At 57.8% G+C, this 25,508-nt stretch overlaps 10 protein-coding genes across 10 annotated transcripts; 4 read left to right on the plus strand and 6 right to left on the minus strand.

Moving 5' to 3' along the window:
- Positions 1–219: 219 nt before the first annotated feature.
- Positions 220–1,389, minus strand: PHSY_005810 (hypothetical protein; the record flags this gene model as incomplete). Its single annotated transcript, XM_012336418.1, has 1 exon — positions 220–1,389. One exon carries the CDS (start codon positions 1,387–1,389, stop codon positions 220–222), a length of 1,170 nt encoding a protein of 389 aa, XP_012191808.1.
- A 91-nt stretch (positions 1,390–1,480) lies between these two features.
- PHSY_005811 (hypothetical protein) lies at positions 1,481–1,930 on the minus strand (the record flags this gene model as incomplete). The annotated part of the gene is made up of 1 exon (XM_012336419.1): positions 1,481–1,930. The coding sequence occupies one exon, from the start codon at positions 1,928–1,930 to the stop codon at positions 1,481–1,483; it is 450 nt and encodes a 149-aa protein (XP_012191809.1).
- A 355-nt stretch (positions 1,931–2,285) lies between these two features.
- Positions 2,286–3,260, plus strand: PHSY_005812 (short chain dehydrogenase/reductase; the record flags this gene model as incomplete). Its single annotated transcript, XM_012336420.1, has 1 exon — positions 2,286–3,260. The coding sequence occupies one exon, from the start codon at positions 2,286–2,288 to the stop codon at positions 3,258–3,260; it is 975 nt and encodes a 324-aa protein (XP_012191810.1).
- A 162-nt stretch (positions 3,261–3,422) lies between these two features.
- On the minus strand, positions 3,423–5,630 carry PHSY_005813 (hypothetical protein; the record flags this gene model as incomplete). Its single annotated transcript, XM_012336421.1, has 1 exon — positions 3,423–5,630. One exon carries the CDS (start codon positions 5,628–5,630, stop codon positions 3,423–3,425), a length of 2,208 nt encoding a protein of 735 aa, XP_012191811.1.
- A 1,043-nt stretch (positions 5,631–6,673) lies between these two features.
- On the plus strand, positions 6,674–10,180 carry PHSY_005814 (hypothetical protein; the record flags this gene model as incomplete). The annotated part of the gene is made up of 1 exon (XM_012336422.1): positions 6,674–10,180. One exon carries the CDS (start codon positions 6,674–6,676, stop codon positions 10,178–10,180), a length of 3,507 nt encoding a protein of 1,168 aa, XP_012191812.1.
- A 255-nt stretch (positions 10,181–10,435) lies between these two features.
- Positions 10,436–12,064, minus strand: PHSY_005815 (major facilitator super; the record flags this gene model as incomplete). The annotated part of the gene is made up of 1 exon (XM_012336423.1): positions 10,436–12,064. The coding sequence occupies one exon, from the start codon at positions 12,062–12,064 to the stop codon at positions 10,436–10,438; it is 1,629 nt and encodes a 542-aa protein (XP_012191813.1).
- A 663-nt stretch (positions 12,065–12,727) lies between these two features.
- On the plus strand, positions 12,728–14,209 carry PHSY_005816 (hypothetical protein; the record flags this gene model as incomplete). Its single annotated transcript, XM_012336424.1, has 1 exon — positions 12,728–14,209. One exon carries the CDS (start codon positions 12,728–12,730, stop codon positions 14,207–14,209), a length of 1,482 nt encoding a protein of 493 aa, XP_012191814.1.
- A 20-nt stretch (positions 14,210–14,229) lies between these two features.
- Positions 14,230–14,625, minus strand: PHSY_005817 (hypothetical protein; the record flags this gene model as incomplete). Its single annotated transcript, XM_012336425.1, has 1 exon — positions 14,230–14,625. One exon carries the CDS (start codon positions 14,623–14,625, stop codon positions 14,230–14,232), a length of 396 nt encoding a protein of 131 aa, XP_012191815.1.
- A 342-nt stretch (positions 14,626–14,967) lies between these two features.
- PHSY_005818 (DNA repair protein rad8) lies at positions 14,968–22,445 on the plus strand (the record flags this gene model as incomplete). The annotated part of the gene is made up of 2 exons (XM_012336426.1): positions 14,968–20,892; positions 21,009–22,445. 2 exons carry the CDS (start codon positions 14,968–14,970, stop codon positions 22,443–22,445), a joined length of 7,362 nt encoding a protein of 2,453 aa, XP_012191816.1.
- Positions 22,446–23,184: 739 nt separating this feature from the next.
- On the minus strand, positions 23,185–25,506 carry PHSY_005819 (protein phosphatase 2c; the record flags this gene model as incomplete). The annotated part of the gene is made up of 2 exons (XM_012336427.1): positions 23,185–24,941; positions 25,434–25,506. 2 exons carry the CDS (start codon positions 25,504–25,506, stop codon positions 23,185–23,187), a joined length of 1,830 nt encoding a protein of 609 aa, XP_012191817.1.
- Positions 25,507–25,508: the final 2 nt, after the last annotated feature.

The following is a 25,508-nucleotide window of genomic DNA, read 5'->3' on the forward strand; positions in this document are numbered from 1 at the left end:
TTGATGATGATGTGGAGAGCGGGAGTGAGTGAGTGAGTGAGTGAGTGAGTGAGTGACAAGCTGACGAGGGTCAGGGACTCAGTGATGTTCGGTCAGACGGAGTGAGAGACGGACTGATGCTAGAATTGCTTTTGATATGAGGGGAAATTACATGGTGTTGAACTATTGCTTTTGATTACCTATGAGTGTTGAACCCTGCCTTTTTTGTTTGTTGGCGGTTTATACAGCGTCGTCCCATACGCTCAGGGCGACATCCCTGCACAAGCCCAACTTTTTGAACTGGTCCTCGACGGTGATCTCGTTTCCATGGACGGTGGAGCTGAAGCCGCACTGTGGGCTGATGCCCAACTGCTTCTTCCCTCCCTTAACCTGTTCAGCTGCTTCCTGGATTTTCTGGATGAGGAGGTGTTTGTCTTCGAGTTTAGCAAACTTGCTGCTGACCAAACCGAGTACAACGATCTTGTTCTCGGGGAGGTGTTGGAGAGCGGTAAAGTCTTTGCCGGAACGGTGGTCTTCCCATTCGAGGAAGAAGGCGTTGACGTTGAGTTCTTGGAAGAGGACTTTGGCGATGGGGTTGTAGCCGTCTTCGGAACCTTGGGCGAAGAACTGCGAGCGGAAGTTTCCCTTGCAGAGGTGGATGGCAGCGACCATGTCGGTGGGTTTGGAGGCGAGGGAGGCGTTGATCAGACGGGCGTAGTGGTGGGGGAGGGTGGAGAGGTCTTCACCGCGCGACTCTGCTTGGGAACGCATCGTGGCATCGGTGAGGTAGGCCAGGTTGGTATCGTCCAACTGGATATACCTGCAACCTGCTTTGTACAGCGCATCGATCTCCGTTCGATACACCGCCGCAAGATCGCTGAAAAACTCCTCCAAATCAGGGTAGGCTTCCTTGCTGATAGCAGCACGTCCACCTCGGAAGTGACACATGGTCGGCGAAGGAATCGTAATCTTGATCCTCTTCACCGCATCCTCCGGAACCAAACTCCTCAAATACGTGAAATTGTCCACCTCGATATCGTGCGTATGCTTCAATTTCCCCGTGACACTCAAGGTGGGAGGCACACGACCTTCCTTCTGCTCGAGCGTGTTCTTGCTGATCGTGATACCGTCAATGTGCTTGAGGAAGTCGAGGTGGAAGTACTCGCGACGGAATTCTCCATCGGTGATTTCCTGGATGTTGTGTTTCAGCAGAGACTGGACGTGAGCGGCGATCTCGCGGTCCTCGATCTGACGCAAGTCGGAGGCGGAGATGGTGCCGGAAGCATGGTCAGCGCGGGCGGTGTGGATCGAAGCAGGGCGGAGGAAGGATCCAACGTGCGCGTGACGGAAGGGTGGGTTGACGTGCAGCGAAGACGGCGCTGAGCCGGTGGGCAGAGTGGTCGACGACATCTTCTGCGGCAAGTGCGTGTTGATGATGGTGGAAGTTGAAGAGGAAGAAGTTTGTGTCTACGGGAAGCTTGTACGAGGGGCGCACAGACGTTTATGCCTCGTCAAGGTTTTCGCCATTTGTGGCGTTGTCGCAGTCATATATACACACGACATCTTCTTCCTGCAGTGGATGCTGCATCCCAACGCAGTGCAGCTGACTGTTTCCTACGATTTTGTGGAGACACAACCCGGAACAGACGGCAACTCGAAGAGAATTACGCACGACAGCCTCCTTTTCCCCGTCCCAGCTACGATCTTTTCCCCTTCCCCACCCGATGCTGAATCGATCTTGTCCGATTTCTTCTCGGCGCAAATTCAATTGTGGGAGAGAGAGATTGCCGGTGCGAGGCAAAGTTGTCGAATTGTGCAATTCGCCGCCGCACACTTTTGGTTTCGCTGGTGTGCTGCATCGGCAATCTCTTTGCCCTGCACACCGACAAGTCGGACTAAGCGGTAGGTGTCGTCGTCGTTGTCGAGGTTCTACCGGCGATTTTGTCAACATGGGATCCTGAGGTGTGGATAGGATCAAACCCCGAAGTTCTCCCGACAGAACGGTGATAGAGGTGTGTTGGAGATGTGGGAGCGAACGAGCGAGCGCGGGGAGCTGGCCAACCGTCGGTGGAATTTCACACCGATCCCTTGTCGAAATGTGGGGGCGGATGCTGACAAGAGCAGGAGAGAAACGCACAGTCCGTGCTCGACCCCGTCCTCTGTCTTCTCGGTGATCTCTCTCCCTTCCAACCTTCAGTTTCTCGATATAAGACCATAACATTAGAATCTCGTCCCCTCTCTCTCTCTCTCTCTCTCTCTCTCTCTCTCTCTCTCTTTCTTTCCCTTCATCACGTTGTTCGCAAAACATGTCCTCTCTCTCGGCATCCAAGCTCTTCGACCTCACGGGAAAAGTGGCGCTGGTCACTGGCGGCGGTACGGGCTTGGGACTCACCGCCGCCCTCGCGCTCGCCTCCAACGGTGCTACCGTGTACATCTCCGGACGACGCAAGGAGAAACTCGACGAAGCGGTCAGCGAGTACTCTAACCAGGTTGGATCTGGAAAGCTCATCGCGTACGTTCCCCCGCTTTTCCCCTCCAGCATTGCCTTTTTTTCTTCTCTTTGTTTCGATCCGCTGATCCTTCCCTCTTTTTTTCCTTGCTACAGTGTTCAGGGAGACGTCTCTTCCAAAGAAGACCTCGCTTCGATCGCATCCACCATCGAAAAGGGAGTTGGTCAGCTCAACATCCTCGTCAACAACGCCGGTGTCGAAGGTCCCATGACCAAGTTCGACTCCTCCACCATCTCCACCGTCTCCGCCTCCACCCTCTCCTCCTCCCACCTCTCCTCCGAATCCTTCGCCGATTGGGACACCTTGTTCCGCATCAACACCTCCTCGATCTTCTTCTCCACCTTCACCTTCCTTCCCCTCCTCTCCTCCTCCTCCTCCCCCTCCTTCCCTTCTTCCATCATCAACATCACTTCCATCTCGGGTATCGTCAAAGTCTCCCAAAACCACTACGCATACAATGCTTCCAAAGCAGCTGCTAACCACTTGACCCAAATGCTAGCTCACGAGTTGAGGTTCAGAGCAGATGTCGGGGTTAGGGTCAATGCGATCGCTCCAGGTCTGTTCAGTAGCGAAATGACTAGTGGAGGGAAGAGCGAAAAGGGTAAGACGAGCAGTGAGGATGTTAAGGGTCATGAGAACCCAGCGGGTAGGGTGGGTAGTGAGGAGGAGTACGCTCAGGTTGTGCTTGTGTTGGCGAGCAATGGATTCATGACGGGACAGGTCGTGGCCGTCGATGGCGGGTTCGTGACGGCGGTTGCCGCCAACCGTTAGTTGCAGTAGAACCTCTAGAATGGAGAGGAATCGTAGAACGGAATGCACAGCTTTTCTTCACAATCTGACCTTACGAGCCCCCAACGACCGATGAACATTCACTCCAAACACCTCATTCATTGTGCCTAAACCAACATCACATTGAACACCCAACCCTCCGCATCACGCACGTCCACGCAACACCCTCTCAACATCGATCCTCCCACTCCGCAGCTGCTTCTCCAGCTCCACCAAATGAGCCTCGCCCTCGGCGCGCATCTCCCGCGCAGCCTCTTCCGCTTTCGCCTGCAGCCACTCGCCCACCGTCATCGTCCTCTGCGCAGCGTCGAGGTTCAGCGAGCTCAGTTGAGTAATGTTGGCGAGGGGAGTTCGGCCTGCAGCAGTCGACGAAATCATCGCGATGGACGACGATCGGGGTGCACCGCGAATGGTCGCTTGTGATCCAGCGTTCGGGAGGTCAGAGTGCACGTCCGAGTCCGCGTCGATGACGTCTTCGGCGGATGCGGCCGAGCTGGACTTGGTCGAGCCTCGCTTGGATGCAGATCTGGCGCTAAACCCCTTCGATGCGATCGATTCCAGCGCGTTGGACACCGATCGAGAAGAGCGATCGAGTGCTGGCTCCACGTCCGTTTCCGAGCTCATGGATGGGAACGCAACCGGACCACCTGGTGCGTCAACCTGATCGCTCGCTTTCTTTGCGGAAGCCTTGCGCGACTTCGTCCCGGATGAGGTCGTTTGGGTGGACGAGAGGCTTGCCGAGCTGCTCTTGGCCCCACGACCGCCGCGTCTCTTTGGCTCTTCCTCGGGCTCCACGCCCTCCTCTTCGACTGCCATCGTCACCTCCTCCTCCTCGTCTTCTTGATGTTCGATGATGGTGTTGTTCACCGGATCCTCCTCCATGGCAACTTCTGCCTCGGACTCTGGCTCTGGAGAGGCCTGTTTTGGGGTCGAAGCCTCCTGATCGAGCTTCTTCGACCTGGATCGACTCTTCTTTGGCTTGGCCGGTAGAATCGGGTCCGTCGCGGGCTCGAGGTGATCCCCGCTCGGTGCACTGGGCAAAGTGACGGGATCAGAGAGCGCCAATTCGCGCCGTTCGAGGTCCTCCTCGTCCGGCCTCCTCAGTTTGCGGTTGAGACCCTCGTCCGAAAGCAGGTTGATGGCTTTGGTGGCCCTTCTGCTCGCGGCTCGCGTCGGACGCGCTGATGATGATGATGATGATGATGTTGACGACGACACCTGGGCGGCCATACCGTTCCCCAACCCTGTTGCGCTCTTCTTTTTGCTAAGCACTTTGACCGGTTCCTCCACTGCTTCGTCCTCGTCCGCTGGCACAGTTGCAGGCTCTTGCTCTTCCTCTTCTGCGGCTTCAGAGTTTTCTTCCGCCTGCGCTTTTGCTGCGAGCTTTTGGGTGGATACACTGCGAGTCTTGCGACCTCCCTTCTTGACCGGCTCTGGTGCTTCCTCGATTGCCCGTTCGTCCGCCGTCGCGGCTGCGTCCGTTGCTGCATCCGTCGGTGACTCTTCCTCTTCTTCCTCGTGCTGTTTTGAGGCTGCGGCGGACTTCTTGCCTTTTGTCACTTTCGCGGATGCTTTGCGGTTCATTGCAGACACGGCGCGCTTGCCTCCCTTCTTCGCAGTAGTGACATCCGGGACGACCTCTTGAGCGACATCTTCCGCCGTGCCTTCATCCGCAGCTGCTGGCTCGGCAACAGCCTCGCGAAGCTCACAATTGAAGAACGCACAACCCGGAACGCGTCGTTGATGCTCGTGTACGGGGTCGTCCGACTTTTCCCATCCGCCCAACGATTTGTTGCAGTAGACGCACTTTGCATTGTCAGATTCCTCCTCGGTCGGGGTAAAGTAGAAGCCGGCTTCGGCGAGCTTCTTGCTGGTAGGCTTCCAGCCCTTCTTGCCGTCGTAGGGCCATTGCGAGCCGAACGACTCCTTTCGAGCCTGGATCATCTCTTTGCTGGTTGGCAGAAGTTGTGCCGTTTGCCAAATCCAGACGTTGGCATCCTCATCAAACACGGCGGTCTGTTGACTTCGAAAGATGCGCGACCAGCCGTTGTCCGGGAGAGCTTGCTCGAGACGTGACAGTGGATCGTCGTTGGCCTGCCAATCTGAAATCTGAACGCTTGGATACAGGAAATGCGAGACAGCGTCTGGCGTGTCTGATGTGGGTGAGTGGTAGAAGCCGTATTTGGCGAGCGTCTCCGGAGTGGGGATGCCCGATGTTTTGGCGCTTCGGCCCGTGACGGGATGGGGCCATTGGAGCGGTGATGTCGCCTTGGTGGACTGTCGCTTCTTGGCCGCAGACGCGGACGAGGAGGCGACGGCAAACGATGCCAGGCGCTCGTCTGTCGAAAACATGGCGATCTGTTGCTGTTCGAGAAGGCCGGTGTCGGGCGTGGTGCGCTGGAGTCGCGATCAAGCCGAACGGTCGGGGAAGCCCAAGTCGATGGTCGGAAGAGCGGCAACTCCGCGACAATCGCTAGTCCTGCAAAGGTGCTTGATCGGATTGGTACCGACAATGGAAAAGCTAACGAATGAGCCGAGCTGTTCGGATTGGTGAGTTAGAAGCGGTGGTGGTGAGGAATGGCTGAGCTTGAGGACTGAACCGCGTCTCGATACGATATTGAAAGACCAGTGTTACTTTCTCTCAGCTGAGACGCCATTTCCTTGACTTGGCAAAATGCGTATGCACCTTGAAGGGTTTAGACCCAAAAGTAACACTTCGCTGACCACGCTCAGTCACCAAACCACAAAGAGTGAGAGGCTCAAGTCCGGATGCACAGAGTGGACCTGCTGCGTCGGAATTTGCTGTTTTTTGGAGCGTGGGGCTGCTGCCACTTTCAGCACCCAAACGCGTCAGTCACGCACGTGATGCTTTGCAGACGGAAGCCAAAAGGCAGGAAAAGTGATGTTTTAGCCAGGACCGAATTTCTTCTGCATGTAAGATTGGAAAAGATTGTGACGCTAGGCAGAGCGCAGGCTGGCCAACTTAGCTTCCTTTGGCAGCGTGGGGGAGCATCAAGAAGACCCTGAATTTTGTTCCTACGCTTTGACCCGAGCTGGAGTCGGGGACATGGCAGAAGCTGCAGCTTCGTCCGCATGCTTTGTTGTTCACATCACATTGTGACCCGCTACCATCATCGCTCGACCGCTTATTGGCGAGCTGGCAGACCGCACCGAGGAAGAGGGCTTCTGCGTGTGACAGAGCACAAGGGCGTGGAAAGGCAAGAGCAATTCGGCGACGGGCCGACGTGCGATTCCCAACTCGGCGCATCCGACACTCACACGCGATTCGACTCCTCTTCCGCTTCACCAGCATCGCTTAAAGACATCTCTGTTAGCCTTCAAGGGAGAGCGCAGAAGGGCATTGACAGGACGGTCGGCCCGCTGCTGCTGCGGCAATGGATCTTACTCCGTCGGTGCGGCGCAAAACGGGCACAGTCACGTACGCTAAGCGCAATCGCACACCCGCAAGCAGCACACCCTCATCGCCAGCGGTCGCCGACAGATCCTTCCCTGTCAAAATCACTTCTACTTCCAGCACATCGTCAGATGACGAAGCCGGTCCATCGAATTCGCAGCTCAGGCATAAAGATGCTCGCGGTGGCTCGCCGTCATCGCAGACCATCAGAGCAAAGGATCTCAGCCCGAAAGATCGCAACGCGCTTCCTCCTACTTCGAACGACAGTGTCTCGCCGCTAGCTCGATCTGGCTCTACCAAGGGAGGCGCTCGATCCTCTGGCAAGACACTGTCCGCAGCCACTCCGACAGGTAGCACGTCGGCATCCAGGGCAGCGTTGACCTCAAAGTCTGCCTCTGCAGCGACGCCGGGCTTGTTTCCCAAACCGGGTTCCTCTTCAGCAGACCTCAGTTCTACCAAGTCGCTGCCACAGCGACCGGCAAGGGCCACTTCTCCCACCGCTAGCAGGTCACAGCGCTTACCCTTGAAGAGGAGCGCAAGCACGTCGCCTCGAAAGCTTGCATCGTCGGTGTCTCCCTCCAAAAGGCTCGCTCGTTCACGCACCCCCTCGCGTCCAGCGCAAGACCTCGCAAGCCTCTTTGACGCCATCGAGCCTACGCTACCTCAGCCTCGCAACCCCTTCGCTCGCAGCGAGAGCCAGCCGATCGTCCGTCTTCACCGTGATGATGCGGATGTCTCGCCCGACGCAGAGCCCGTCTTTGCACCCAGTCCTCTCGCATCCCCTACCCTGCCAGCATTGGAATTCGACCGTGCTGACGACCAGCTCGAGCGCAACGGCTCCGTCAGTCCTTCGAAAAGGCCAAGGATGGCGGATAGGATGGGCGTCAGAGCTGCTCGACCCACCAGATCCAAGGCGGATGAGATCGCAGAAGCCCTAACCAACTCTAGACGAGGATCGTTGCGCAGGATCGAAACGGCGCCGTCCGCACCGTCAGAGGCAGGCCACCCACCAGCTCTGCTCTCGGATGCAGCTCAGCGTCTCAGAGAGGAGGGATCCAGAAGCGCGCGTCGCTCCGAAGCTGGCTCCACTCTCGTCGACGACGCTTCGCAAGTTGACACCCAGTCTCAGGATGGCGCTCGCTCGGCGTCCGGCGCTCGGCGACTCGCCGGCATCAAGCAAGCTTCGTCTGGCAATGCCAAGCGTACGTACGGACTGCAGCGCAGCTTTCTGGCAGACCAGACCGAGGACAACCTCCTCAACGAAGCTGCGGTGACATCGAACTCCAACACAGAGTCTCGCAACATCGAAGACGAGATCGAAGCAGAACTCAAGGGAAAGGCTCCAAGCAACGGACACGGCACTGCATCCAGCAAGGCATCAGGGTCCAGCCTTGCGACTCCCAACGGGGCAGCAGACCCGGCACACGCAGCGCCACGCGAGAGCTATGCCGAGCTGCTGAAAAAGTGGGGCGAGGGCGCCGACGACATTGAGTGGGATGAATCACAAGATCCTACGCTCAATCTCAAGTCCATCACGTCGCTCCGTTCTCAGGGCGAACTCCGACGATTCAACGACGACCTCGAGTACCTCTTTTCCGGTCTCGACGCTTCTCAGAGCATTTCGATCCGTCGAAGCTCGGCTGTCGAATTGATCAACCTTCTTTGCGGCAAACCTGACCTTGGCAGTCTTGCAGAGCGGGATGCAAGCGATGTCGACGAGGACCCAAATGACGACGTCGAAGACCCCCTCGCAATGGCTCAATCCGCCGACTTTCTCCGCAAGCTCAAGGCTTCCGATTCGATCGTACGTCTTTATGATCTCTTTCAAGGCGCAGAAGCGGGCGAGGGCGTCGACGACGTTTTGGACGCTGCCATGGCCATCTATACGGCCAAGCTACTTCGATCAGCCTCGACGGCGGAGCCTCTCATCCGCGAGCGCAGGTCGCAGCTTTACTTTGTCCTGCGCAATCTTCTGACAAGATCAGATCGAACCCCATGCCAAGACAGAAAGGACGGTTTCGCCTTGCTGCGCTTGCACGAGCTCAAGCAGCTCAAGATCGCCTCCAAATCCGATCGCAAGACGCTGACTGAGCTTCGGGATATTGCCCGCGTTTCGAAGCTTTTCGTCGCTGACTCGAAAAGCTGGACGGTGCGCAACCTGGTGCTGGCTGCTTGTTGCTCGCTCATCAGCCTGCCTCGACGCCTTTTGACCGAGGTCGCAATCGGTGAGCTGCTCGTCGATGCGCATAGTGCAGAGGATGGCTCGGGCACTTCTCTCTTTAGCACAGTGCTCAGCATTGTGACCTCAGAGGGCATTAAAGCCAGACAGCGGCTGAGCGACTTTGCGAAAGGGCTTGAACTCATTTCCTCGTCGGCTGTGGAAGTCATTCCGGACCTCGAAACAGTCGATGTCTGCATTCGCTTCCTGGACAAAGGCATGGACGCTCTCTATCTCGAGCTGGACCAGGCCGTCCTGGAATCCAGTGAGATCTTGGACGCGTTGCAGCAGCTCGCCAGCTTTGCTATTCATGCGGCGCCGTTCGGCGCCTCACAAGCGACAGGAGATCCGGAGCACCGCCGTGAACTTGGCACAGATCGTCGCGCTCTGCAAGTCTTGCACGGACTCTTCAAGTCGTTGCTGGATCTGAGCCAGGTCGATGCAAATTGGAGCGAATCGTTGGCCTCCTCGCAGCCTGTCCAACAGGCGATCATGCGGGCATTCTCTCTCAGCTTCCTCAGTGCCTTGCAAATACGCAGCAGGGCCGAGCTCAGCAACGGACCCAGCCTTGGCAAAAGTCCACGGAAGCAATCAAAGCACGCTGCCGCTGACGCCGTCGGCGAAGCTGGAAAGGTGGACGTCGCTTTGTTCGACGACGTCGTGCATCTCTCGCTCGCGCTTCTCACCAATCTCCTGATCAAGCAGCTCGACAAAGCACGCGACGCGCTCCACTCTGTTCGTCTTGACCCCACTTGCTGGCGACGAAGAGCTTGCACTACGGAGTGCGTTTGCGACACTGGGTTGCCGGCGCTCCAGCTTCTCGCTCGCATTTTCATCGACACGCGTATGGCAGCAGCCAGTCACGACGACAGCAATGCAGCCTACCTCTCCAACTCGATCGCCACCGCGATTGCGCAATTTGCGGTTGGAAGTGCTGCTCGCTTGGAGATCTGTCGAGCTGCTCTTGACGCCGAGCTGCCTGCGTCAGATTCCAGCGTGAATAAGGAGGATGGATTCCAGACTTTGTTGGATGCCGTGGAGGAGTTTGCAGTGGTTCACGAGGCGGCTTTGCATGCAGAGAAAGCGCAGATTGCGGAAGCGGATTCAGGCGCAACGCTGGATGCTGAAGTGAAGGTTGAAAACGGTGACGATGTCGGCAGCATGGAGGAGAACGCGGTCGATACGCCTGCCGACAGCAGCAATCTGGTTGCTGCCGAAGCTGGGCAGCTCATCAAAGATCTGGCCGTCTCGCTTCGGAACATGGCTTAGCATACGTCGCGACTCGAAAAGCATGTCTTGGTTCCTCTCTTTCCAAGATGCAATTCAGACAACAACGCCATCATATACCTCTTGATGTCCACGCTACCTCTCGGCTGTCCACTCATGGAGTGCGTCAAGATGGCGTCACATTTCACCTCACACCAGCATGACGTTCTGCAGAAAGACCGCATGCATTGCTCTTGTGAATGTCCGAGTGTGAATCGTGAAATTTTGTCAATGCCGTCTCTAATCTGGGGAGGTCGACTATCGTCTCGATCGTGCCCCTCTTGTCGGCCTCTCTAGGTTCTCTATCAACAGTGTCACCACTGGTCCCACGAGCCCTATCACTCCGAGTACGAGCCACACCAACTGGCCACCCAAGAGGTTCCTCGTGACGCTGAAAGCGAACAGCGTGTTTGCAAAGTACGGACCTGCGGTCCTACTCACGCTGCTCGCCATCTGAGCCAGACTGTTCAACGTGCCCAACGCCGTCCCTCTTGTCAAAGTGGAACACTGATTGACGAGGATCATGTTTGACGCAAAAGCCATACCTCCGATGGTCTTGATCGCCGTACTGACCAGCAGACATGTCCACACCGCATACGTGTACCAATCAGAAGACTCGGACGAAGATGCACCGAGACGTGCGATCCCGTTTGCGAGGGGAAGGAGGATGACCGAGATGGGGAAAGCCATCATGGATATCTGATATACGCGAAGCGTTCCGTAGTGCTGTTGGAGAGGTGGGAAGAGGAAGAGTTGGACGAGAGCTCCGCCGAGACCGTTGACGCTGAGCAGGAGACCGGTGGAGGAAGAGGTGAAACCGACGCCGCCGAGGGAGATGGGTTCGTAGAGGAAGAGGACGAAGACAGCGTCGAGTGCGACGGCGATCAAGGCGAGGAAGGAGTAGGAGATCATGACTTTTTGGATTTGAGGGATGACGAGCAGCTCGCGGATGCTGGCTGTCGGATGAGGCTCGCAAGTCGCTGCATCGTCAGGTGGAGAACTTGAGGGTGGTGCCGAGTGGGTTTGGTTCGTCGATCCGTACCCCTGATGAGCGTCATCACCAACCACGTCTCCCCCTTGCCGTTGTCTCCGCTGCTCCTTCTGCTCTTTCTCCCATTTCTTCCTCTCCACGATCGCCGGCAACGTCTCCTCCAACGCCACCACCCCCAACCCGATACTCCCCAACGTGATCGCACTCGATACGACACACGGCAGCAAGAACGGATATCTCTCCCAAACCCCACCCCACCCCACCCACCCTTCCCCTCCAAACCACCCCGGATACTTTTCCGCTGGTCTACTCAAAAACCCTCCCAACAACGGCCCCACCAAACACCCTACCGTCCACGTCAACGGCAGCAACCCGAACGCCCTCGCCTGATTGCTCTCATCCGTCAGCTCGGCCATGACGCTCTTCACGATCGCCACGTTTCCATTCGTCGCCCCTGCCATCGCCCTCGCCGCCACCACCCAGGCGAAGCTCTGACCGAACCCAAACAGGATCGCGGAAACAGCTACCCCGGCAAGACCGGTGAGAAGCACAGGTTTGCGTCCGATCCGATCCGATAGTCGACCCCAGAAGAGAATGGTGAGGGTCTGGGAGAGGGAGAAGAGCGATTCGATGAGACCGGAGTAGAAGCCGATCGAAGAAGCGGGAACGGAAGGGAGAAGCGTGGAGACGAGGTCGTTGACGAAGGGGAAGATGATGGTGAAGTTGATGGGTTCGGCGAGACGCATCGTGGTGAGGATGAGGATCGGGCGGAGGGGGAGAGGCGTGGGTTTGCGGGGGGAGGTGGCGAGGAGAGGTGCGCTCTCGGGGTCAACGTCATCGTCGTCGCTGGTGTGGTCGGCTAGGATGCCGCTTGTGCGAGGTGCTTCTGGTGGCATCCTGGTGGGGTTCGCTGGCGGAGACTGCAAGTTGATCTGATGGTGGTGGCGGTTGTGTTGTGGTAGTGCTGATGATAGTCGTCAGCGTGGATTGCGGACAGATCCGCTGTTCTTATGTCAACCCACTTTCCATACTTTTTCGAAATACAAATGCTGAGTCGAGCTGCCGTACTGAAAGCGATTGAAGGCAAACAGATGACACCAATGACTCGAAACACTCCCCCTTTCGATTGTGTTGCTCGATCTTGACAAACGCTCCTTCCAGGAAGAAAAGCTTGATCGTGTCCCCCTTCCTTGATGCTGTCTGTCTGTCTCACGAGAGAGATCCTAGTACGAAGACAGCAGCAGATTCCAGAGGTGACAAGTCTCGTGTTCGATACTATGCTACTGAGATTGAGCGAAGGGATGACTCCAGAACGCCGACCGGCCAGAATGTTGCGTGAGGCGTTGCTGGTATGCCTGGTGTCACAGGTGACTCGCACATCCAGGAACCTCGGCAAGCGGCTAGGGGACGGCGGCTAAATCGCCGAGCGGGAAAAACGGCTGGGAATTCAGGGTCCAAAATAGTCGGTGCAGAAAAATTATTCGGCGCTTGTTTCTTCTCGTCCATCTCGACTTCGGACTATCTGCATTGCCGGCTCGACGACCTACATCAGCAAAGCCATGGAAGGATTCAGCATTCCGGAGTATCAAGTCTCGCAAGATGCCGGTCACGTCTACGTCGATGTGACGTGTCGATCCGCCACGACGGGCGTCGCATCGACGACCAAGCCCAACATCGCAGTGGAAGGGAGGATCTTTGGCTTCCATCACGAGCCCTACTACCTGCCTCTCGTACTACAGGCGGCGGTCACGAGACCAGAGTCAGATGCAGAAGCGCTACAGATCATCGATCAAATCGACTCTTCTGCGCCGAGCAGCTCTCAGAGCCAGCCGAGTCGATTCCGAGTGACGCTCAACAAGGTACGACCCGGTCAGCACTTCGAAGGGTTGGAGCAGGTGCAACCGCAGCTCTTGCCGGAAGATCAGCTCAAGCAGGCGCTGTCGGATGCCGAGCAGTCGAGGGGCTTCTTTCAGCCACCAGGCGCCAGCGCTGCAGGGGATGCGAATGCAGGCGTCTCGGCGGGCAACAACGCCGAGGTGAACGAGGCAGCCAGAGCGCTGTTGCAGCAGGCTATGCAGAGTCAGGGATTGACGTCGGTCAACGACGATGATGGAGAAGCTGCGATGGACGATGCTGCTATTGCGTTGGAAAGGGTGGATCCAGCAAGCTCAGCTCCCAGCGCACAAGATGAAGGTTTCTGGTTCGGCTGGAAGAGCAGCTTCAAGGGTGCGTTGATCCCGGCGGGATGCGCAGACACACGGAATGTGCTCGAAGTTCCGGATCCGAGGACCGTGCATCCGGCAGAGCGAGAGCGGACCGCCGTTGCATACGAGGAGAAGCAATGGGACGAAGGCGTCTACATGGACAACTTCCTGGATGTCGACGGCGAAGTGGCGCATCTGCTTCGTTTCCAGCCAAAGACTGCGGAACGGGCGACTTCGAAAGACCCGTCATCCGAAAGCGGCACGGACATTGATATCGAGAAAATGGCGCTGGTAGTGCAACTGCTGTTCGCGTACAGCTACGACGAGCGAACCAACGAAGGCGATCCCACCGTCGAATCCGGCTGGACCATTGCTAAGCTCTCTCGATCACTCTCAGCATTCCTTCCCGCACATCTCCCCGACAACGCCTCTTTGGAATCGGTCGTATCGTCGACGCTCATCGGATGCGTGCGTCGAGCGCTCACAGTTCCGCTCTATCGACACTGGGAGCTCGCGATGGTGTGCATCCACGACACCATCCGTCGACTCGATGCTGGCGCTTCGCACGTGCTCGACTGCCTTGTCGACATCGCACATCGGCTGGAGGATGGAGGAGACGATATTTTGTCTCGGTTGTCAGAGATCTGGGTGATGGGTTTGGTGGCTCAACCGCCGACGCAGGTCGAAGTGGATGCGGTGGTGGCGTGCATCAGGTCGGTGATGGAGTCAGGGGATGTTGTTACGAAGGACAGTGTTGGGGGCGAGGAGTGGGATCTGCAGGTGTCGGAGCAGGCGGCAAGGCAGGCATTCGAGGATGGCGAAGGAGGCTTCGTATGAGGTTCATGCCTCTAGCTCAATCACGGGATCTGGTTCACACGACATCGGAATACTTGCCGCAAGTTTTTTTCAATGTATATGCCACACTTCGTACGTCGGGAGCCCCCGGCGATGATGTGCTTGCACGCTTGCTCCTGCTTGTACCAGTTAACCACGCACTGCTTGGAATGCAAGCATGAGTCGCCCTTACGGCTCTTCCGACCTGGCTCTGCTGCTCGGCCTGAGCGTCGGTTCAGAAGAACAAAAAGAAGTTTAATTTTTTGGAAAGCTAGACAAGTGGCACTTTTTCCATTAACGCGTCGCGCGAGCTCTGTGGGAACGCACCAACACTTTTCTTCTGAAGGTCTCGGCTGAAACAAAGCTGAGCTTGGATCAAGGACCCTGGAAGAAGACACGGCGTCAAGGAAGCGCAACATGTGTCTCGGTGTCGTGTGCAGCAGCGCGTTCCGTTCGCTTTGTGGGGAGTGACGGTACATACTCAACCTCGGCTTCCTTCCCATATCCTTCTGTTCTGCGTCTCGGTCCCCTTCCTTTCTCACAACACTCGTTCCGGCTCTGCATCGTCATTCAATCCATCAAGCATCGTTAACCTTCATCGTCGTATCATCGCATCTCACCTAGCGCCGTGGTTCAAGGTCGCATGACTTTGCTCCCAAGACCGAGTTGAAGCAAGTCCTTCAGCTTTGACATTTCGATCCTCCCTCATTCGGGGCAATTCCGACGCCGCTCGGGTCGGCCGACTTGATCAATAGGCTGCGATGCTGGCGAAGCGGACTACGCCGAAAAGAGCAGCAGCAGTGACGCCGGTGAAAGGGCGCATCACATCGTTCTTCACGCGCCAAGCTGCTGCCGCGAGTCCTTTCCAGAAAGCATCCCCCTCAACCGCGACCCCGACAGCGGTCGTCGCAAAAGCATCTGCGGCAGTAGCATCCCCGTCGAGATCGGCGAGGTCATCTCCTGCCAAGCCCAGCAAGCCTGTTCAGACCCTCGCTCTCTCCTCCGATTCGAATTCGCAGTCGGATTCAGAATCAGACAATGGACTCTTTCGGGGTAGAGGGCGACGTCGCAAGGCTGCCGCCGATAGCGATGAGGATTTTCAACCAGATAGGCATGCTGAAGTAGATGACGATGATGATGACGACGATCTTTCCGCGGCCGAGGGCATGGAGGCAGCGGGCGATGGGGACAGCGACTTTTCCGACAACATAAACGTCAGCGAGGGGCGATCAGCAACGCCGTCGACCAGTGTTCCAGAGACACCAGCAGACCTCGATACGGCCCAGAATGGCTACTTTTTCGGCTCTGATCCCTTCGTCATGATCGGCGAACCGAAGCCTCCCCTCAGGTCCATCACCAACTTGCCAGAATCCTCCTCGCAGCGGTCTCTCCGCTCAACAGGTCCGCCAGCGTACGCCCCCAAGAAGCTCTTCTCGCTCTTCGACACCAAGGCCAAGCGCAGTCACGATGCCGTCGAGGACGATCAAGACGACTTTCTCGATGACGATGACGACGACGAGGAAAAGCCGCGTAAGAAGAGCATTGCTGCAAAAGGGAGAGCTGGGGCTGCTGTGCCTTCCTTCTCCAGCGGCAAGGGCTGGAAGTCCAAGTTTGCGCTCCAGCATCCGTTCCGCAAGATGCCCTTCGTTCCTTCACCCGCAGAGATTGCCGACATGCGCGCAAAGATCAAGGAAAAGGCTGAGAGCAACTCGTATCCGCCCATCCACGATCTGGCAGACATCTTTGGCGATATGATCGACCGCGCACCGGCCATCCTCGAGCTCGCAAACACGCTCAAGGACCGTCCGCTTCGCGTGGCCACCATGTGCTCCGGTACCGAGTCGCCTCTTCTCGCGCTCGAGCTCATGTGTCGCGCCATCCACGAAAAGCACGGCATTCGCATCAAGATCGAACACGTCTTCTCCTGCGAGATCGAACCCTTCAAGCAGGCCTACATCGAGCGCAACTTCTCCCCTCCCATCCTCTTCAGAGACGTCACCGAGCTGGGCGGCAAAAAGGCGCACACCGCCTATGGTGCACTGGTCGACGTGCCTGGCGACGTTGACATCCTCATTGCAGGCACATCCTGCGTCGACTATTCGCACCTCAACAACAGCAAGAAGGGACTCAACGACGGAGGGGAGAGTGGTCGTACATTCCGTGGCATGCTCGAATGGGTGATGCGCCACCGGCCCACCCTGGTCATCCTCGAGAACGTCAAGAACGCACCCTGGGTCGGTGTCGCCGAGACCATCGTCGCCGAAGCTGGATACGACGTCGGCTTCAGCAACACTTTCGACACCAAGAACTTCTACATCCCCCACACCCGACAGCGAGGCTATCTGCTGGCGTGCCGCAACAACAAGAACTCGCTGCCGCAGAACTGGGAGCTCATCACCAACGCACTCATGCGACCGGCATCCAGTCCGCTCGACGCGTTCCTCCTGCCTACCGACGATCCGCGGATTCAGCGTGTACGTCGTCAGTTCGCACACGGAGAAGGTCTCAGCAAGGGCAGGTCGACCATCGATTGGAGCAAATGTCAGAGCCGTCACGAGCGTGCGCGCGATGAAGAGGAGCTCGGCAAGACACGTCCGCTCACCGCGTGGGAAGAGGGAGGAACCTGCAAAATGTCACACGACGGCTGGAACGAATGGGCTGTCCGTCAACCGGAGCGCGTCACGGATCTGCTCGACATCACCACACTGCGCTTCGCGGCTGTGGGTCAGGATCCGATCTACAAGTCCAAGATTTGGGAGCTGTCGCAGAACGTCGACCGCAACGTCGCTGCGTCTCGACCGGGAATCGCTCCGTGCCTCACGCCCTCGGGCATCCCCTTCCTCACGTCGCGCGGTGGTCCGCTGATTGGCTTGGAAGCGCTCTCACTACAAGGCTTGCCGCTCGACGAGCTGCTACTCACCAGAGAGACGGATGATCAGCTGCAGGATCTGGCAGGTAATGCGATGAGTTCCACCGTGGTCGGTGCATGTGTGCTCGCTGCCTTGCTTGTCGGCATGGACGATTTGCGCGAGGACGGCGCCAAGAGGAAGGCGGCAAAGACGTCCAGCGACCAAGATAGGAAGGAAGAGCAGAAGGCCGCCAGCGATGTGGTCGAGAAGGTCGTGGATCAAGACACGAGTACCATCGCACACGACGAGCTTCTGGCGTCGCAGCAGCTCGATCTCACTTCCAGCGAGACCGTCTCGATGCCCGAGCTCCTCAGCGCAGCGGTCAACAGCGCCCAATTGTGCAGCTGTGAGGGCCGCAGCCGCGTTGTTGATGTCCCCGTCCATCGGTGCGCCGAGTGCGACCACACAGCCTGCGAGACGTGCAAAGGACGACCTGTTCACAAATTTGTCCCCGATACCTTGGCGCGATGCTCCCCGGACGAATTCGCACCTTTGCTGAAAGCAGCTCTGCCGATGCGCCTCGAGGCTCGAGGCTTGACCTCGCAGCTCGTCTCGTCGCTCATGAAGGACCTGTCCTTCCAAAGCGACTCGTTGGCGAAAAGGTGGAGCGCTCGTGTTGTCGAGGTGCTTGGATCTGCCGAGTTCCGCTTCCGGACCTTGCTACGTCAGAGGGTCTGGCAGGCGCAGTTCGCTGCGCCAGGCGCACGACTCGATCTGCTTCTGGATCCCGTCGAGCCGCACTGGCGCATGCTCGTGGATCCTGCGGTCGACGAGCCTGCGGGCAGTCCTCTGCGCAAGCTGCTCGTGCAGCCCGTCGCCCGCATGCCTCTCGACTCCAAGGCCAAGAATGTCGACCTCCTGCACGGACAGTGGCAGTTGTGTCTGCCTTCCACCACGGTCACGACCGTTTCGATTCGCAGCGCAGGTCAGCAAGTGCAGACGTGGCAAAGCGCCATGGGTCTTGGCGGAAAGTCGGCGGACAAGCTGCGCTACTCGGAGATGCACGTCACCGTCCCCCAAGATGCACGCGATCTGCTCGATGCCGACGTCGAGGGCGCCTACGACCTTCTCGAGCAGTGTGGCACGGCTTGCGGCGCGCTCCACGTGCATCGAGGCGACCGAGACTCGGCCAACCACCGCCGTCTGTTTCTCTTTATCGACACGGATCGGTTCAAGGCTCAGTCCGCCGACCGCTTCGTCTTCTCCACGGACACTTCGCGTTGGCCTTACCCGCTCGAACGTGTCTCGGTGGCACAGCTCGAGCCCGGCTGGCGTCCGACGCTGGCTGAGCCCGGCAAGGAGGAGGTCGTGGAAAAGGTCAGAATGACCATATCGGGTGCTTGGCGCAAGATCGAAGCCTTCACCGTCCGTGCCGGCTCCGGCGTCGATGGCAAGATGGCCATCCCCAAACAAACGTACGATCTCGATCTCAGGCAAGAGGACTGCACTTCTTCGGTCGCCTTGCTTACGTGCGAGGCGCCCGTATTGGGCCGAGGCATGGATCGCATTTGGCCGGCCGACGGCGTCTGGGGACAAGTGGATCTGCTGCACAAGACCAACACTACCTTTGGCCACCTGGCTTGGCTTGTCGAGCGATTGCCCGATATTGACGCGCTGGATAACTGGATGTCGGCGAAGCACGATCCGTTCGACTGGGCCACCGCCAACTGTGCACGATGTGCGCCTTCCGAACCCGACATTCAGTGGCTGGCGATCCCCGGCAAACCCGTCGTCCCCGTCGAGAACACGATGCAGGCCGGACCGTACGAGCAGGCGCTCAAGAACCGACCCTCGCCCTTTGTCGTCCAGCTGCGCCTGAAGGACGACGTTGCGCAGGTCCGCTTCGGTCTCAACGCCGCCACGCTGATGCACCGCGCCGTGTCGCGACTTCCGCCATCCAAGAATGCTGGCGCAGTCGAGCTTTCGTGGCGCCTCACGAAGCTCGATTGCTCCATCGACATGTTCAAGCTGCCTCGCTACTCGCTGCGCAGCAACCGACAGGATGCCGAAGCGTCCACTCCCGAGTTGTTCGCTTTGCAACTTCGACGCGAACAGAAACGATCGCTCACGTGGATGCTCGAACAGGAGCAGGCTGATGTGCAGCCTTTCCACGAGGAGGAGATCTCGGAAGGCTTGCTGGACCCGCTAGGCTGGCGTGCAGAGGGTCGCGCCGTGCGACCCGTCACCGTCCGTGGAGGTGTTCTGGCCGACGCTGTCGGTTACGGCAAGACGTGCATCTCGCTCGCACTGATCGCCTCGTCCCCTCACCGTCACGAGCTGCCGGCGCTCCCCGCCGGCGAAGACAGCAACTACATCCCTACCCGCGCCACGCTCATCATCGTTCCCGGCCACCTGTGCAAGCAGTGGGAGAAGGAAATCCGCAAGTTCTGCGGCAAGAAACTCACCGTCCGCGTCATCACGTCCAAGATGGAGCTCAACAAGCTGACGGTGCGGAACGTCCTCAATAGCGACATCCTGATCATGTCGGTCACCGTGTACAAGTCGGACGCGTACTGGGAGACGTTGGCCTCGATCGCGGCTTCGAACCCTCTTCCCAACCGTGCCGGTCGATTCTTCAATGCGGCGCTCAAAAAGTCCCTCGAGGCGCTCAAGAACCGTGTGCGGGAGTTGAATGGCGAAGACGGCGGTGTCAAGCAGTTGCAGCGCTCGATTCGGGATAAGCCTGATTTCGACGACTCGCATTTGGCGACGCACAAGGCGAGGAGCCGGTTGAAGGGCAAAGCTTACATGGATGCCAACGCTGTCGATGGCAAGGACGATGAGAGCGAAGACGACGATGACGACTCGGATCTCAGGGCGGCAGCCAAGAAGGGCGCCAAGAGCAAGGCGCTGCCAAAGGAGTTGCAGTCGAGCAACAAGAAGGATCCCGATCCGTGGGGGCTTTCCTCGTCGCTCGTGCAACGCGATTGGCACAACATGACCTGCCCGCCACTCGAGATGTTCATGTGGAACCGTGTCATCGTGGACGAGTTCCACTACATCGGCGAAGCCATGGACCGCACCCTGGCAGGCGTCACGAGTCTCCAAGCGCGTTCCAAGTGGATTCTCTCCGGCACTCCGCCCACCGCCGACTTTGCCGACGTCAAGAGCATCGCCGTCTTTCTCAACGTCCACCTCGGCGTCGACGACGACGCCGACACCACCAAGGACTCGGTGCGCAAGGCGCGCGAGAAGATGCGCACGGCGGCGGAGAAGTTCAACAACTTCCGCGAGATGCACTCGCCCGCCTGGCACCATCGACGTCAGGAGGTGGCGCAGCGGTTCCTGGATCGGTTCGTGCGCAGCAACGAGCCGGAAATCGGCGAGCTGCCGAGCCAGCAGCTCATCAAACCGATCCGTCTGCCTGCTGCCGAGTCGGCGCTGTACCTCGAGCTGGCGCATGCGATCGAGAACCTGGATCTGCGACACCAGCGCAAAGTTTTCAAAGCGCGTCCGAAGGCCAAGGCAAAGATCACTGCAGCTAAAGCAAAGTCGGGGCAAGACTTTATCGACGACGACGATCTGGACTCGGACGACTCGGACGGCGGAAAGAAGAAGAAGCCCAAGAAAGCCGCGGCCAAGGAGGTCAAGCGCAAGCAAGGCGATCCGCAACTCGAGATGAGCCATCGCGATCAGCGCCTCATCGACACGCTCGGCAGCTCGGCCTCACCCGAAGAGGCTCTTCTCAAGCGTGCTTCCGTCTACGACGACTTTGCCGGCGTCGATCTCGACGCCATGCAGGGCGTCGACAACGCCATCAAGGCGTGCGAGTACATCGTCCGCGAACGACGAAAACAGCTCGCCGACTGTCGCCACCAGCTCGAAAGGGACTGGCGCTCGAACAGCACCTGCTGGTGTTGCATCACTTTGGGTATCGCGACGAGAACCGGCAGGCGTTTGCGGATTACGTGCGCAACGCGCACAACGCGGCCTGGGGAGATCGCGAGTCGAAGCGCATGGTGCGGGAGATCCTGGATGCGGCCAACTGTACGATGAACAGCGTCATGAGGGCGGCTGCCAAGGCGCACTTTGCGCCCGCGGGTAAGCTGCAGGCTGCGCTCAAGAGACGTGCCAAGGAACGTGCTGCGTCGGAGAAGGGTGGCGGTGGGGACGACGATGGTAAGAAGGCCAAGGTGGATCCGAAGGCAGCGGCTTGGGCGGAAGAGTATCACCTGCGAGCGATGGTGCACCAGCTGACGCGGTTGCGAAACGAGCTGGTGGGACGTGTCAACGCGCTGCGCTTCTTCACCACGATCCGCGACTGCCAGCGTGCGCACCTCGAAGGTCTCAATCTCAAAGTCGTCTGTCCTGGAGGGAGCAAGTGCAAGCACGCTGGCCGGCCTGTGCCGCTGAGCGAGGTGAGCATCAGTTCCACGTGCGGACACACCGGATGCCGCGAGTGCATCCTGCGGGAAGCGTACATCGGCAAGTGTCCCACGCTCGACTGCGCCGCCCTCGCCAAACCTACCTCCATCGTTCAAGCCTCGTCGCTCGGCGCGGAGGACGACGGCAAAGCCACCCGCTACGGTACAAAGCTCGCCCTGCTCTGCGCACTCCTCCACCGCTTACCCAGCACCGAACGAGCGCTCGTGTTCTGCCAGTTCGAAACGCTCACCGCTACCGTCGCCGAAGCGCTCTCCGCGTACAACATCTCCTTCGTCCAGCTCACGGGCACCGCCAAACGACGCTCCGACCTGCTCGAAGCGTACCAAGAAGATTCCGGCGCCCGCGTGGTGCTCCTCAATGTGGAAGACGAATCCGCCGCCGGCTCGAACCTCACCGTCGCCAACCACGTCATCTTTGTCGGTCCGCTGCTCAAGCACGAGCTGCAGCAGTACGACGCCACCATGACCCAAGCCATCGGTCGATGTGTGAGGTACGGTCAGCTGAAAAAGGTGCATGTGTGGAGGTTGGTGAGTATGGAGACGATCGATCAGGAGGTGTTGGAGCGGAGGGAGAGGTTCAAGTTTGTAGCTGCAGAGGAGAACGTGGAGGAGGAGAGGGAGAGAGTGGTGGAAGGGGTGAATGGGGAGATGATGAAGGGTACGTTGGTGGTGGAGGAGTTGGAGCGGGAGTTTGCAAAGGCATTGGGTGGAGGGCTTGTGCTGCAGGATGTGGGGGAGAGTGGGAAGGGGAAGAGGAAGCGTGGTGAAGAGGAGATGGGGAAGGGGAGGACGCAGCAGCAGAAGAAACGAAAGCAGGTCGAGAGCGATGATGATGACGACGACGTTGAGGTTCTCGAAGACGCGAGTACGCCGGCGAAACGTCGACGCGGTGGTGGCAGAGCAAAGGCTGTCCTCGTGTCGGACGAGGACGAGGACAGCGAGTAGAAGCCGAGGTTTTGTTTATCGTGTCATTCGATCTCGTTGTTCTGTTTGGCAAATGTCTTCGAGAAATTCTCAAGTTTGTGTCTGGACGCACGCGTGTCGAGTGAGCGTCAGCATCGTATTTCGCGAGAGCACAGATCCCGTCCGCGCACGACAGCATGCTACGGCGTGGATGCGAGACTGAGCTCGCAGCTCGGAATACGAAAAGGTCAGAGAGCACCTGTGTAGTGGGTTGAAGGGACAGAACGAGCGGTGGAAAAAAAGATACCGGAGTGAAGAGAAGCTCCTTTCGAGCTCGCTGGACCGATCGTCGTAGCGCTTAGTGTGGGAAAGGTGGGATCATGGTGGCAGGAAGCGGGGAAGGTCCGCGTAAGTGGGCTAGTGCGCACCCGTCTTCGTTGGGAAATGATCAAGCGAGGCAGAGAGAGGCGCGTGCCATCACCCACATGTCTGCATCTTGGCCGACTCATCGAATGTCAACTTGTGACTGCGTCTCTCGCTTACAGATCGCGGAAGGTGTGACTCGCTGCGCTTCCCAGCACTCACAGCAGCTGTTTCTGCAAGGGCGAAAATGTCAAAAACCGTAAGAAGAGTCTCACAGTCGACGCAAAAGGCAAACCTAATCGGAAGTCAATGAAAGCTTCATGGTAGAGAAAACGAGTGTGATGCGATTAAGAAGTATACGACGAATCCCTGCTCCTTGTGCTTCAGTCCGGTAGATCATACATTGGACAGCAAAGCTTCACGCCTCGTGCTGAGTGACATGATTGTTACCCTTGTCTTCGCCTCGCTGCGTGTGTGCTTCCACGCCATCAGACGTGTTGGTCGTCATGAGCCCGAGTGGATACTCTGGAAAGTCCGTGTTGACAGGAGACTTGGCCGTGCTGCCGATGGAGCTGGAGGATTGCCTCACGGACAGCTTGAGCTTCGTCTCCTTTGTATCGCTGTCGGGCGTCAGCTTATTGTGCGAGCCTCTGTCCGTGTTAGTATAGTTTTGAGACGTATCGAACTCGTTGTCTTCGGAACAATGCTGCTGGAATTCGAACCTTATATCGACATCGACGGGGATCGTGGTTCTGATGACGTTGAGGCCCAAGACGGCACGGAATACAGGGTCGAGACTGCTGACACAGCTGAAAATTGCCACGAAGGTGCAACTGAGAAAGGTGATGACGGAGATGGTCAATTCGGCACCGTTAATGATGGCTGCAAGGTCTCCTTGCTGTACGCGATGCGGCCAGGTTCCGCATACGATGAAGATAGGTACGACTGCGTAGCACGGTACGCAGAGGGTCAGGATGTAAATGTATGTGACGGCTAGGATGGTCATTTTCCAGCTGGCGATGCTGAGTTGAGTGACGCTGTGGTCGCATGTGGGTTTCGCCTTTGTAACGAGGAACCAGAGCTTGCGGCGGTATGTGGTGCATGAGGCGGGTAAGGGTCGAGGATAGCGAGAGCAAGCATGATCGACAAGGTTCATGGCGTTCGGAATGCCGTACACGAGACAGAGGACAAAGATGTAGATGGCAGCGAACGCAAAGACGATGAGGTTGATGGAAACGTATCTGTGCACCGTCATGTACTTGGCTGCCACAAGACGTGCAGTCCAGATGAGCTCGTCTGTTGCGAGAGAATCGGCATCAGCCATGGAAGCTGCGCGTCCGCGAGCGTGGTGACCCATCTGGAGGAGCAGGTCATGCGGGAGGCTGTCGAATGCGAACGTCTTTGCGCGGTAATAGGCGCGTCCCGACATGGCGACGAGAGCGACGGTACTGACGAGGAGGAGAACACAAGGAAGTACGAGAATGGTGTTGACGAGCGTGGCACTCCTGAAGACAGGAAGGGAATACCATTTGTGGCGAGCGGCAATTCCCGTGTGAGATTTGAAGGCGGAGAGCGGTGAGCGCGGGCTGCAGCCTACGATGAAACCGTGAATGCTGATATAGGCGCCCACGGCGAGGGGCAACCAGGGTAGAGGGATGACCCACCACCACTCCATGAAGGAAATGTGGGCAAAAGAATAAGAGGCTATGATGACTCCGGTGATGCCCCACACCGAGAGATAGAAGGCGACGGTGGTGACGAGGGTAAAGACGGCGTTGGCAACCCAGAAGGTGCCGGTCTGTGACTCGCGCTTCTTGAAGGCCCAAAATTCGCCGAGACCTCGTTTCTTGTAGAGCATGACGGCGCACACGACAAAGGTGATGATCACCTCGAGCTCGCTCGCAAAGAGCCAAATACGAGCTACGTTAGAAGTAGGTTTGTGGAGCAAAGTTGAGAGAGCATTGGCGATCTGCAAGCGCGTCTGACCACGATGCAAAAAGATCAAGCTGTTAGGATGAATCGGATGAAATGGGGAAGGTGGCGGTGCTGGGGCGTCTATATCAGGCATTTGGTGGAATGGCATGATGGTGAGCAACGATGATAGGTATGATGAAGGAATAACGGAAGAAGGAGGCGAAGAAGATGGAAGAGCAGACGATGGGGAGCATCTCGTATCTGCAAGAAGGCGACAGTAAGAATGCTGCACTTATAGGATCAGGTCCAACGTCACAGCTGGCTCGCCTGCCAATCGAGCCGCTTGAGGGCCTGTTTGAGCTTGCTCGCGTCGAATGGAAGAACAGACATAGTAGGAAGAAGTGACGACCTCAAAATGGCCACATCAAACCCGACAAATCGCGAAAACCTTAGCGAGCGCTTTGGGCGTCGCTAGGTACACTACATGCTTTCAATGAGAAGCCAGGCCGTCAAGAGGCCAAGATTGAAGATGATTGGCGGAGGAAGCATGTGCTTGATGCACAAATACGCTCAAGCCTTGTACGTATCAGCACGCGGGACTAGGCTCGAAGATAGTGTGCCCGAACGGCAGGGAAAGGAAGCGGAGTGGTCAGAGCGGGCCTGAACGCCCACACGGAAGCGTCCCAAGCTCAAGCCTGCTGATCCCTTCGCGAGGCTGGAACGTCTACACTTGGCGACGCGCAGCAAACTGACGTGCAGTTCTGCAATGCAGTTTATTCGGTTCAGCATTGTCTTTTCGTACACTGTCAGAGTCGAAGCGAGCCATGC

The sequence above is a fragment of the Pseudozyma hubeiensis genome (assembly GCF_000403515.1).
Source record: "Pseudozyma hubeiensis SY62 DNA, scaffold: PHS53, whole genome shotgun sequence".
Classification (NCBI taxonomy): domain Eukaryota; kingdom Fungi; phylum Basidiomycota; class Ustilaginomycetes; order Ustilaginales; family Ustilaginaceae; genus Pseudozyma; species Pseudozyma hubeiensis.